Genomic DNA, 11,633 nt, shown 5'->3' on the forward strand with positions numbered 1-11,633 from the left:
AATGAATTCAGAATATACACGAACAGATGGAAATAAGTTGCTCCTTCTTAAGTTCTGAAGTTCTAATTACTCCAAATCAAAGTTTGGTGAAAAACTGATGATATTCAAGCATGGGAAGCGACAGGATGTCAGGACTTGTGCACACACGCATGCACGTGTCAGATACACATTTCTGTTCACTTCTGTTTTAAATAAATGCTTCCATTTCAATGAAATTACGGTCTACTTTGTTACTGATGTAACCCACTTCTGGGTATCTACACCCTACGGGAGATCTTAGGAGCCATGAGTAAACAGTTTACGTTCTCTATTAGTGGGTGAACAATCCAACACCTCTGCTTCACAATGACAGGAAGAGCTGACATCGCTGTGAACACTTGGCTGCTACAAGCCAGTTATCCCTGTGGGAACTTTTCTGACACATCCTGCTTGAAATCTAAAAAAATCAGAAGGATTGTGAGGCCCTGCTTTCATGGTCTGTATTCATACTGAAAATCACGATCAAGTGAGCTTTTGCCCTTCTGCTCTGCGCCTTCTGAGGCAAGTTGCACTAATATGGAGGGAGATAATGAGAGGTGGACCTCGGTGGCATTCACTGTATGTTTGAGGTCATTATCAAGCTGCAAGCTAAATACATTAAAAACTCTGAAGTCTCGTTATAAAAACCTATGATAACCAATAACATCTTGTTTATTTATTTAAGCATAGATACCTTAGAATATTGACAACCTGGCATTCCTTGAAAAAAAAAGAGTGCAATTTAACATATATTCTGCCATTGTGTTTCACTGTAGACTTATGGCTGCTCTGTCTCATCGTGTGGCTTTGATGTCTCTTCGCTTGCAATAAGGTAGCTAGCTCTCGCTACTGCATCAGGAAGAGAACTCTCACTGAAATAGTCCACTATGTATGTTTCAGTGTCTCATGAATAACAGGGGGGGGGTTTTTTGTTGTTGCTGTTTTGTTTTGTTTTGTTTTGTTTTTCTACTAGAGGCAAGGTCACCTCTTCAGCCAGACTGGAGTATCTGAACACCAGCTCTGGTTTGTATGTTTGTATGCTACCTGTTAGAACCATTTAGAAATTGTTTATTCCGCACATAACATTTGATTAGAATAATTAAGATGTTTAGAATAACATGTTTTTTAAGAGGTATATGGTTATAGTTTGTATTGTTATATGTGTTTATTATTTATGTTTTAATCGCTAAATTAAGCTCCTTTTAAGCCCTGCATTTAATCACATACTGTGAAACATGGAGCAGGACTAGGAGCAACAGTTTTCTGACCGTTTGCATAAAGGTTGTTTATTCAACATTCAACATCTTTTTGAGACTTTAGCAGTTTTCAGAGATGGAGTAGGTTATTTTCTTGCAACTTTTGGATTGTTTAATAAATGGAAATCGTTTTTATATCTGTTTTGCTTATTATACTGGACTTAGGATTCACACTTCAAATAATGCAGAAGTTGCAGGTTTTTTTTTTTTGTTTTGTTTTTTTTTTTTTTTGAGTAAGGAAGATATCTCGCCATTACGCAGCCGTGCTGCATATATTTTACTTCATTCAATTTTCTCTAAAAATATAATGATGTCCTTTCCTTTTTAATTGATGATTATTTAGCTGTAGATCATTAAAACAAATGTTTTTTACGGTATTATATCTGTCACTTAGGGTGAGTGACACAATTGACGGGATCGCTCTGTGCGTGAAGACCACGCATGTTTCCTTTAGGCCTGCTTGTAGATGTGCGGGCTCTGTCCATGGTGCTGATCAGTTCACCATCTGTGTGGAAGCTCTGCCATCCAGTGGCCGATTGCAGACGGGAACATCTCTCCCCGGAACTATAGCCTAATGCCTGTTTCCCCTCGGATCACTAACGGCGTTGCACCCCGAATGCATTTTGATGCATCGCTTTGGTTTCTGTTTCAGTAAGTGTCGCCGATTTATCTCGTTTGCTTCTCAAACCGTCATATATGCCCGAATACAGCAAAAATGAAGTAGTTCTTGTTACATTAAAAGTGTGCGATGTTAGAGCGACCGTTTGATGTTTTTCAGTCGGATCTGGATTAGCTTAAGGCTGAAAGGAGATGCTAGGCTGTGAATGTATCTGATTTCTTTATTGACAATGTGAACAAATCGCAGCTTTTGGGGACTCAGTAGCGTCGTACTTGTGGCGAACATCGAGGCAGCATCTCCTTTAATCTCGTATTAGTGAAGATAAGGTTTCCAATGAAGTCCGATTAGCCTCCGAGCAGATGTCATTCGAACTGGACGGTGATCAGAAAATAATGAGTAGAACTGGGATTAAATGATCCCGTTCACCTGGTAGATAATTTATTTATTTTCTTTGCTTAGTTTAAGCTCTTGTTTATCTTTTCTACATCTGTGTCATGAAGGGCTACTAAACGACTTTTTACAGAAAAATTCAATAGATGAAAATGATCTGATTTTTTTTTTCCTGTCACACACGTGATGTGAAGAAATTATTAATGGAATAAAATGTCAAGAGAAGTTATTTAATCTGAAATGCTCAAATTTCCAAACTTATTCTGTATAATGCCCCCAAAGCTTTGCACATGTGCTATATAATCCTGTACGAGTTTATGCTTTACATTCTTATAATAATGTATTTCATACACAGTGCAAAGTAACCTCAGATTGTCCATCCATGCAACCATCTCCTCCACTGCATTACACTGTTCAGAGTAGCAGTGTCCTGGAGCCGATCCTAGATCACTCAGGTTGAGGGATTGTTAAATTAGTCTCACTACAGAGCAGCACTGAGTTACAGCTGCAGCCTTAGTTGTAACGTACTGCCTTGATTTTGTTCCCTCTTCATCCAGTCAATGGACTGACGTCAACCAGCAGAGATGTTGCTCAAAGATCTCCCCAGAGAGGCCCTGCTACGGCCGTTATCCAGGAACGAGGTGGTTGGCATGTTGGTGAGGCTGACCATATTTGGTGCAGCCACCTACTACAGCATCAAATGGGTGGTGGACGCAATGGACCCTACCTCCAAACAGAAAAGCCAAGCCAAGAAAAGGGTATGTTGACATAAAGGAAGTTAATCTGTTGGATCAGCCTGGATGCTGCAAACAGTTCAGTTTCTCTGCTGCCAGCTCTGACTAGCAGCCCAGACAGAATGTTGCTCCTCATTATCGTCTGTTTTCAGCTGAGTTGTTGTGTCTTCGCTCTCCAGGCGGAGCTGCTGATGAAGAGGATTGGTGTTGAGGGCGTCAAACTAACAGAATATGAGATGAATATTGCATCTCACTTAGTCGATCCACAAACTATGAAGGTATCTTCATTATAAGACTCTGAAGTTATCATTATGTAGATGTGTTCTCTCTGACAAATTGAACTGATTTTTTTTTCTTTTTTTTCACATTGCTTTGTAGGTGACCTGGAGAGATATAGCAGGTCTGGATGAGGTTATTAATGAGCTTCAAGACACAGTCATCCTGCCCTTTCAGAAAAGACACCTGCTCGCTGGATCAAAACTCTTTCAGCCTCCTAAAGGTACCACATCATATTATTTAATGATAATCTTAGTACTTATAAACTAATGCAAAACCTCTTTTTCTTTCTTTTTTTTTTTATATGTTCAGCGATTATCTGCATGTCCTCTCTGTGTGCACAGTTTGTTATGGGTATTCTGTTTTTCTCCCTGATGCAAAGCCGGGGATGTTGGTTTGTTTACTTTCCCAGAATTGTCGGTAGATGTGAGATTGTGCGTCTCTCTCTCCCTAACGTGGATCTTGCAGTCATAGAAGATGAAGGAGTGTTCGGCTGAATTAGAATAAAGTATCACCGTTGGCACTGTTAAACTAAGACTCTCAGTTCAATTTGTCCTGAACTTGAACAAAAGAAAACAAGGACTTACAGTTTGACGCCACTTGTCATGAAGCCTACTCATATTTTGATTATAAACAAATGAGTGAATATCAAACTAACATTTTATGATTAATGACTGATAAATTACAGCTATCAAAAGCTACAACTCAGGCTGCATTTCCTTTTTTAGTCATTCTATTCATTCATTTTTGTTCAAAAACCACCGAGTACATTGAGTAATGTGCCAGAAAGAGTCTCTCTGACAAGATTTATCCATTTGGCAGTGTGACAATGAAGGAACACTTAAAGGAACACTCTAGTTAAAGGGAAGATTTTTTTTTCACTTTTTGGCACAAAGCTTTACAAAAAGCTTCAAGATGATTTAGCGTCTAAATAAGCTGCCTCGACAATCCACTTCTGTTCTGCAACTTTATTCTTTATTTGTGTCATGCAACCTTTAAAAAGCATACCTCTCGGGTTTAATTGGCTTAGAGTGAGTTGCTTTTGAGTCACAAAGTCTATAAAACAAGAGAAGTGCTATTAATGATCAGAACTGTATTTCTGAACATGGTGAACTGAAAGAATCCGTGACTCATATTGTCCTCATGTTTCTGTCCCTCCAGGGGTTTTGTTGTTTGGCCCTCCAGGATGTGGGAAGACTATGATCGCCAAGGCTACAGCCAAAGCCTCAGGGTGCAAGTTTATCAACCTCCAGGCCTCCACGCTGACAGACATGTGGTACGGAGAATCGCAGAAGCTGACTGCAGCGGTCTTCTCATTAGCAGTCAAAATTCAGCCCTGCATCATCTTCATCGATGAGATCGGTGAGTTTTTGTAACCGAACACAGGAAATGTTTGGTCAGTAGTGTGTTTCTCATCAGTTGTAGCCTTTATATTTCCTGCTCATTCTAATCTAGAACACACTTCTCTACTTGAATATGTGGAATCCTGTAGAGCCCTAACGTTTCTTCACAGGGTCATTCAGGTCCAGTGCTGACGTTTCTTTAACGCTTTGATTTGATCAAATGGTTTCCTTCCAAAGCAAATAGATGGAGCTCGGGGGGGAGCGGCTGGAGTCGACCCCAGCTAGCAATAGACGTACACAGGGTGCACACCGCAAAGGTCACCAATCCATCACAGAGGGAGAGACATCACACACACTCACATTCACACCTGATGACAATTTCCAGACACCCTTTCGCCTCAGATTCATGTTTGAGGACTGTCTCTGGCTGAGTTTTGTGATCGTGTCATGTTGTCTTCATCCCTGTTCGTCTCCCATGTGTCAGATTCATTTCTGAGGAATCGCTCCAATCTGGACCATGAGGCCACAGCTATGATGAAAGCTCAGTTCATGAGTCTGTGGGACGGCCTGGACACCTCCTCTACCACCCAGGTGACAAGACCACGGCTCCACCTCAGCCTGTGCCTCATGAATACATTCTGCAGAACTGTGTTTCCATGTTGATCTTTATGATTGCAGGTGATGGTGATGGGAGCTACGAACAGGCCGCAGGATGTGGATCCGGCCATTCTGCGCAGGATGCCCACCACGTTTCATGTTGGCCTGCCAGTAAGACACAAACCATCAAATACAATGAATTGTTCTGAGGAAATCCTGAAGATATGCAGAGGAATAGTTACTCATATTTCAAATTTCTCAACAAAGAAATTATATTCCGGATAAATTCTATCAAGAATATGTGCTTCATGAAACTATTTATTAACTTCTAAACTCACGGTGCCACTCTTCTTTAATTTTCATTGGTAGATTATGTGTTGGGGGCCATAAAGGCTGGAAAATTGGATCTGTAAACCAGCGATTAGCTGCTCATTGATTGGTGGTTATTTGTTTTTACCCACAGCTCTCATGATGAGATGTTTGATCCTTTCTTTGCTTTGCAGAGCACACGGCAAAGACAAGACATCCTGAGGCTGATTTTAGCCGGGGAAAACGTAAGCTGCCGTGCCTTTTCTTTTTCATCACCTTTTAAATGAATTATTGTGTTCTACCGTTCTTTTGTTGTTCTCTTGAAATGTGTCACCCCAGTATTTTCTGTCAAATCACATTTGAATGCATGCGATCGCTCCTAAACAGTCAGCATTTGACTGGCAGCATGAAACGCAGCTGAAAGACCTGTGACAGCATAATTCCATATAATTGTCCCACATCACTCGTCCGACTTCTCCACACAGCTGAGCAACGCCATTAATCTGAAGGAGATCGCGGAGAAGACCGAGGGCTACTCCGGCAGCGACCTGCGGGAGCTCTGTCGTGACGCAGCCATGTACCGCGTCCGCGACTACGTCCGCAAGGAGCAAATGAGGCAGATCGCTCAGCAGCTCCAGGACTGCCAGGAGGAGGAAAAGTATGACTCACATGCAAACACCCACCCGATCTGAGTGTCCTCGTGTCCACTGAGCCTCTGGCTGTTCCTGATCGGTCTGTGATCAGACTGCTGCAGGCTTTTAAACGGCGTCCCTTTGAAACGTCGGTGTATCGATACATCAGACTACATTTCACTCAGCTGTGTCATTACTTAAGGCAACAGCAATGATCGCACAAATATGAATAGCGGTCAGGATACTGATCAAATCATTCTGAAGGTTATTCTCTACATTGAACTTCAGACGTTTTTAAAAATGGTGCATTGTTGATTTAAAAGAAAAACATCTGAATAAACGGGTATGAAAGGCTCATAGAAAAGGTTTTTAAAAATATCTGATCTATGTAACCCCATTCTTAGGCTGTTGCTAAGCGACTATTGAAATCCCCGTTGCAGCAAGGCTACATTGCCGAAAGAAGATGAAAAAGTAGTTTTACTTCCAGTTTCAGAACTCTGTCAATGTCATCTTTGTTTATACAGCACACTTAAAAAGAGGCCTATGGCCAGCCAGCGCTTTACATCACAGCAGAAAACAATCAGAACAGAACAGCAAAACCAAATACAGCATCCAGAGGGTGATCCAGAGTGAATATCAGGGTTAGATCTACACTCCTGCGATCGTGGACAAGGAGCATCAAGTAAAGAAGCTGCTGCTGATCTAAACTGAGTGCAGAAGTGACGGTACGCCCGTGGGAGGACTGTCTCTCAGAGTTAATTGAAGTTGGAGGAGCTTCACACAGATCTTGTGCATTCAGGTTTAAACTATTCCTGGACCAGAGGCAGTGAGGAGAGTCCTACCTGGGAAAAGGAGAAACAGATTGAAAGTTGTTCTGTGGTCAAAGCACCTTTTTTACATATGTATATTTGGGATCACGTGGAAATTTGTTTAAATCCAAGCTTCCTCAGTTAAATCCACTCTTAGCAGTGGGCGATATTTAAAGGTTGTTATGTCATCTGTTGCTGTTGGTATTTGTCATTCTCTAAGCTCTAATATCCTCACAGCATGTACTGAGAGATCATTTTGAAGCTTCTCTCTGCCTACAAGCTGCATTCATCAGCTGATTTAAATTCCCCCTCAGGTGTTTCCACCTGCTCAGAAAACTCAGTCCGATTTTACTGGGCTCGATTGGAAAACTCTCCCAACCTGAAGTTTGAAAAGAATCTGTAGGCTGTTGTAAAGAGGAAGAAACTCCATCATACAGACCAGCGTGTTACGACCGGCCCTGTAAGCCGCAACAGAGGAGGAAATGCAGCGAGGCATTTGCTATAAGAATATCGATGACTTTTAGATGGAAACAGCGCTGATTGATGTACATCTTTTTTAAATTCATTTGTTTGACTGTTGCGGTGTTAGTACACCATTTCATTTTGTGTTATTCATTACATGGAACACAGCAGCGTTGGGGTTCAGGTTAACCCTCTCAGCTCCTGACCTCCTGTGCCCTTGGCTGCAGGCCGGTGGATGAGGAGCGGTTGCGGCCCGTCACCCAGCTGGACCTCCTCTTTGGCCTGGACAAGATGAAAGAGTCCAAGCGGGCCACGGCCTTCATGGTGCCCGGCGCAGCCGAGGTCCCTCTGGACTGAACTCCCGGCGCCAAGCGCAGAAGGGAAGCGTCGCCTTTTTCTGTTTGTCCACGATGTGTTCCGGCTCACCAAGCACAGACTTCAGCGTGGTGCGGTTGGAGTTTGCAGCGGACGGCCACGGCCATTGGACCTTTATTTACCCAGGTGGGAGTTGTTCCTGAGCATGCTCATATTCAGCATAACCCCACCTCATGTGTGCCGTTACACCGTATTTAAATATGTACTGTTCTCCTGACACTGGAGAGAGGTTTCCATGAAAAGCACTGTGGGTGGAATACAGAATCATTACCGGTATCCTAAACATTCAAAATGTCCAATAAGCTGTTCAGATTCCACCTCAACACCGGTTCATTCATAAAAACAACGAAACTTGAGTGGAACCGCGAAGACTCATGGTTGTTTTACCTCTTCTTGTTCTGGTAAATGTGAATCACTTCCTGTCATTGGGATCTGCAACTTTGTTTTCAACTTGTCTTTGCTGTATTTTAATGCTTCTGTGTAGTTTAATGTTTTTTGTTTTGTTTTTTTCATCTTTGATTCCTGGAGGACCTGGTAGATCAGGCGTGTCAAACATAAGGCTCAGTGGCCAAGATTTCACTGAACCTTGAGGTATCAGTGACGATGGGGGTCAGGATCCATTTGTAAAATATGCATAATACAACAGCTTTCTAGACCATTGACTTTATTCTGCACCGGGAGGTTTCATTAAAATAGTTTTTTTTAAGGATTGTAGTCATTTTAAATAGTAGTTGTTTGGTCTGCTGCAGCACAACAAAGAAAAAAGTTTCAATTTAAAGGACATTATGGCAATATTTTACTTTTCCAGTCCAGTCAAGAATTGGGCTGAATGTGTGTGACACCCCCGTTGTAAATCATCTTAGTGCTCTCATTGATCCTTTGGTCTTTGTCTTTTTATTCTGATTTTTCTTTTGTTGAATTCCTGATCCAAACTTGTGCCAATATCCCTCCCAGAGCCAGACCGGGGTATTTCTCTTGGCGCTGACAGCTCCCACCTTGAGGCCCTTCACTGGGGACAGTCTGAGTGTTTCATTTCATCCTCTGAAGGCTTCCGCTCTTCTTGTCCTTGGGTCAGTGCGGTTGTTGGGAGTGATGAGGAGGACAGGGTCAGCGTAACCGTACGAGCGGGAATCGTCTGTGCTGCAGGGGAGAATGGAAAAACTGCTTTAGTATTCTGTAAGTCACGCAGCGTATTTACCGCAAATGTTGTTTGTTTGCAAATCACTCCGTCACGTAATGTTTCCAAGGAACCAATTCTCCAACAAAGAAGCAGTGTTTCAGGTTCCAGGGTTTAATTATCCAATATACAAATTGGTTTTTGTGTAGGTATTGTTCTGTTTAAATGTCACATTTGAATGTTACAAGTCACCTTGACTTCCTCTTCACACACTTTGTTTTCTTCCCTCAAACCTGCTCGGATTGAAGTGACATTTGTTTTTCTTATATTTGACATGTTCATCCTGTTTGAACTGTTTTTTTTTTTTTTTTTTTGAAACCACTTGAATGTCATCATTATTTGCTTGCGTCTCTCCTTTTGTAGAAAGGCAGCGGGTGACTTTGCCTCATGTGATGTTGGCCTGCAGCCATTCGCTGCTCCCGGGGAGCAAAAATTCACAATATTTCTTTTGAAATTGCAAAAAAAAACATGTAACATCAAATGTTCATGTACACAAACATCAAAATCAAAGCCACTGAATGTGCATGATAAGCAGAGCAAAGCCAAGTGCGACTTTTGGCGACATTTGCCAATATCGCAAAAAAATTTGATTTTTTTTTTTTTCTTTCTACAAGATTGTTTGACATTTGGACATAACGTTACACAAATTATCACAGCATAAGTTTACATAGCTTAAGAAGCCAGTAATATGTTTAAAAAATAATCAGACAATTTAGTTGTCGTAAGTAAAGAAGGTTTCCGCTTAAGCCTAATTGAAATGAAGATGGAGTCTGGAGCAGCAACAGGCACTCGCTGTTATTGGAATGATGATTATGCTGCTGCGAAATGGCTAAATTGCTTTTCTGCTCACTCCCTTCACTGCTTGTGGTCTGGAAGCATCTCGGTGAAGTTCTGGGTTAAAAGAAAAATAGTTGAATGCAACTCCAGATGTGGAACCGCCTCCAGTGCACAATCCTGATAAACAATGGGTGATTCTCCCTGGGAAGAAAATATACACTGTCCTATTTATCATGCTGTTATTATCTGGAGTCCCTTTTGTTGTTGTTGTTGTTTTTTTTAATAAGGAACTTTTTATGTCTTTTTCTGTGCATCAATCAAAGCCTGACAGGCGTTGACGGCGCTGCAAACACATATCAGAACTTTCTGTGTCAATCAGCCACTTTGTGTTGCTGTGAGGATCGCATGGCTTTCAAACTTCAACGCTTTCAGCCAGCTGTCAGTCAGCTGACAAGCCTTCCTGCCTCCCCTGCTGTAATTTGTATTTTTTCTCTAAAGAGCCACAGCATGTACCGTGCAGTCGGAGCATGTGCTCACACATCCCTCTGAGCGTCTCCCACACAGTCTGAACTCACCCGTGACCACGTGGTGGCGCTGCAGCCTCACTGTCCCGTTGTTCAGGCACGTGTTACTGACTGATTTCATTTAGAGCACCTTTATAACATAATGGCGAGACAATGAGGCAGAGAAACCTGCATACTGGCTCTGCCTTATTGGTTTATCCAGTGATATGTAGACGTCTGTTCCTCTTGATTAGAGTACCTCAGGTGATAGTTAAAGGTCAAAACGTTGCCATGTGAACCAATAATTGTGTCTCTGTTGCTTTGCAGGTCATTTCTTGGGAAAGGGTACAAACAAATGCTTTCCCTCAGTGCAGCATCATCACTCAGGCGCTTTTATTATTCCCATCCTTTCAACACACACAATGCCCACACGCTACTTTTATTTATGATGTCCAACACGTGTACATGCCGAGTGTGAAAAATGTTACTTGTACTGTAAAGTGTGTATTTATTAAATTACCCTGAACAAAGTCACATTGTGTCCAACCAGCTGAATGCCTTTTTTTTTATTTTAATCATGAAATCACCCAGTTTGTCTTTGTCGCTTTCATTCGTTGTTATAAATGTAATAAAACCCATTAATGTGAAAGTCCACCTTGTGAAGATTTCAGACAAAAACCACCCAAACCTGAAACGAATCCAGTACAAAGATTCATTAAATCCTGGTGAGATGATGAAGCCCCTTCACTCACACACACACACACACACACACACCACCTCCACCACCGCCTCACTGAGTTTGAACCGCATTACGCCCACCCTACTCTCAAACTGCACACACTTTGTCCCATGTTAAGTTTTAGGGTAATATTTAATATATATAATTTTCATCCTATGCAGGAAATTGTCACAGCAGCATGAACATAAATAGTGCAATAATCATGCATGCATAGCATGGTTTAAATGAGAAAAGAAAATCCTTGAGAAACATCAGGAAATCAATCATTTCTTCCATTTATTTTGAATGAACATTGGGATCCAGAAAGTCTTTATGCTCTGCAAATTTTGCAGCAGCCTTCAGTTAGTCTTCTTTACACTTGTTGCAATGTTTTGATAGATTAATAGTTTTACCGTCAAACATGCTTCCTGTTAAAAGTTTTAAAAAAAGCTGGAATTCATTTCCTTGTGGGAATCCTTTAAGAAAGAGGTCTGAGCAAGACAGCCAGAACATCCTGACTCCAATAAACATGTTGGACATCACAGGAAAACTTCTGGAACCGTGGGACAGAGGAACGGCGGGGGAGCTACTAGTAGCAGTGGTTAGTGCTCTCACCTCACAGCAACAAGCTCTTGGTT

At 41.7% G+C, this 11,633-nt stretch overlaps 1 protein-coding gene and 1 long non-coding RNA gene across 2 annotated transcripts; one reads left to right on the top strand and one right to left on the bottom strand.

Moving 5' to 3' along the window:
* Nucleotides 1-366: 366 nt before the first annotated feature.
* Nucleotides 367-8,507, bottom strand: LOC115398566 (uncharacterized). The gene is made up of 3 exons (XR_003932582.1): nucleotides 8,496-8,507; nucleotides 2,969-2,971; nucleotides 367-526 (listed from the first exon to the last, which is right to left on the bottom strand). It is a non-coding gene; the product is annotated as an uncharacterized LOC115398566 (long non-coding RNA).
* On the top strand, nucleotides 1,862-10,808 carry atad1a (ATPase family AAA domain containing 1a). Its single transcript, XM_030105399.1, has 10 exons — nucleotides 1,862-1,925; nucleotides 2,841-3,041; nucleotides 3,197-3,295; nucleotides 3,396-3,516; nucleotides 4,455-4,655; nucleotides 5,121-5,227; nucleotides 5,315-5,404; nucleotides 5,737-5,787; nucleotides 6,028-6,200; nucleotides 7,673-10,808. Exons 2-10 carry the CDS (start codon nucleotides 2,868-2,870, stop codon nucleotides 7,800-7,802), a joined length of 1,146 nt encoding a protein of 381 aa, XP_029961259.1. The 5' UTR covers nucleotides 1,862-1,925; nucleotides 2,841-2,867; the 3' UTR covers nucleotides 7,803-10,808.
* The last annotated feature ends 825 nt before the right edge of the window (nucleotides 10,809-11,633 follow it).

Source organism: Salarias fasciatus, chromosome 12, assembly GCF_902148845.1.
Source record: "Salarias fasciatus chromosome 12, fSalaFa1.1, whole genome shotgun sequence".
In the NCBI taxonomy this organism is placed as follows: Eukaryota; Metazoa; Chordata; class Actinopteri; order Blenniiformes; family Blenniidae; genus Salarias; species Salarias fasciatus.

Excerpts from the sequence above, each read along its gene's own strand:
- atad1a (XM_030105399.1), top strand. The coding sequence starts at position 2,868 with ATGTTGCTCAAAGATCTCCCCAGAGAGGCCCTGCTACGGCCGTTATCC. Across the intron at positions 5,788-6,027 it reads TGATTTTAGCCGGGGAAAAC|CTGAGCAACGCCATTAATCT; the intron begins GTAAGCTGCCGT and ends TTCTCCACACAG. Across the intron at positions 6,201-7,672 it reads GACTGCCAGGAGGAGGAAAA|GCCGGTGGATGAGGAGCGGT; the intron begins GTATGACTCACA and ends CCTTGGCTGCAG.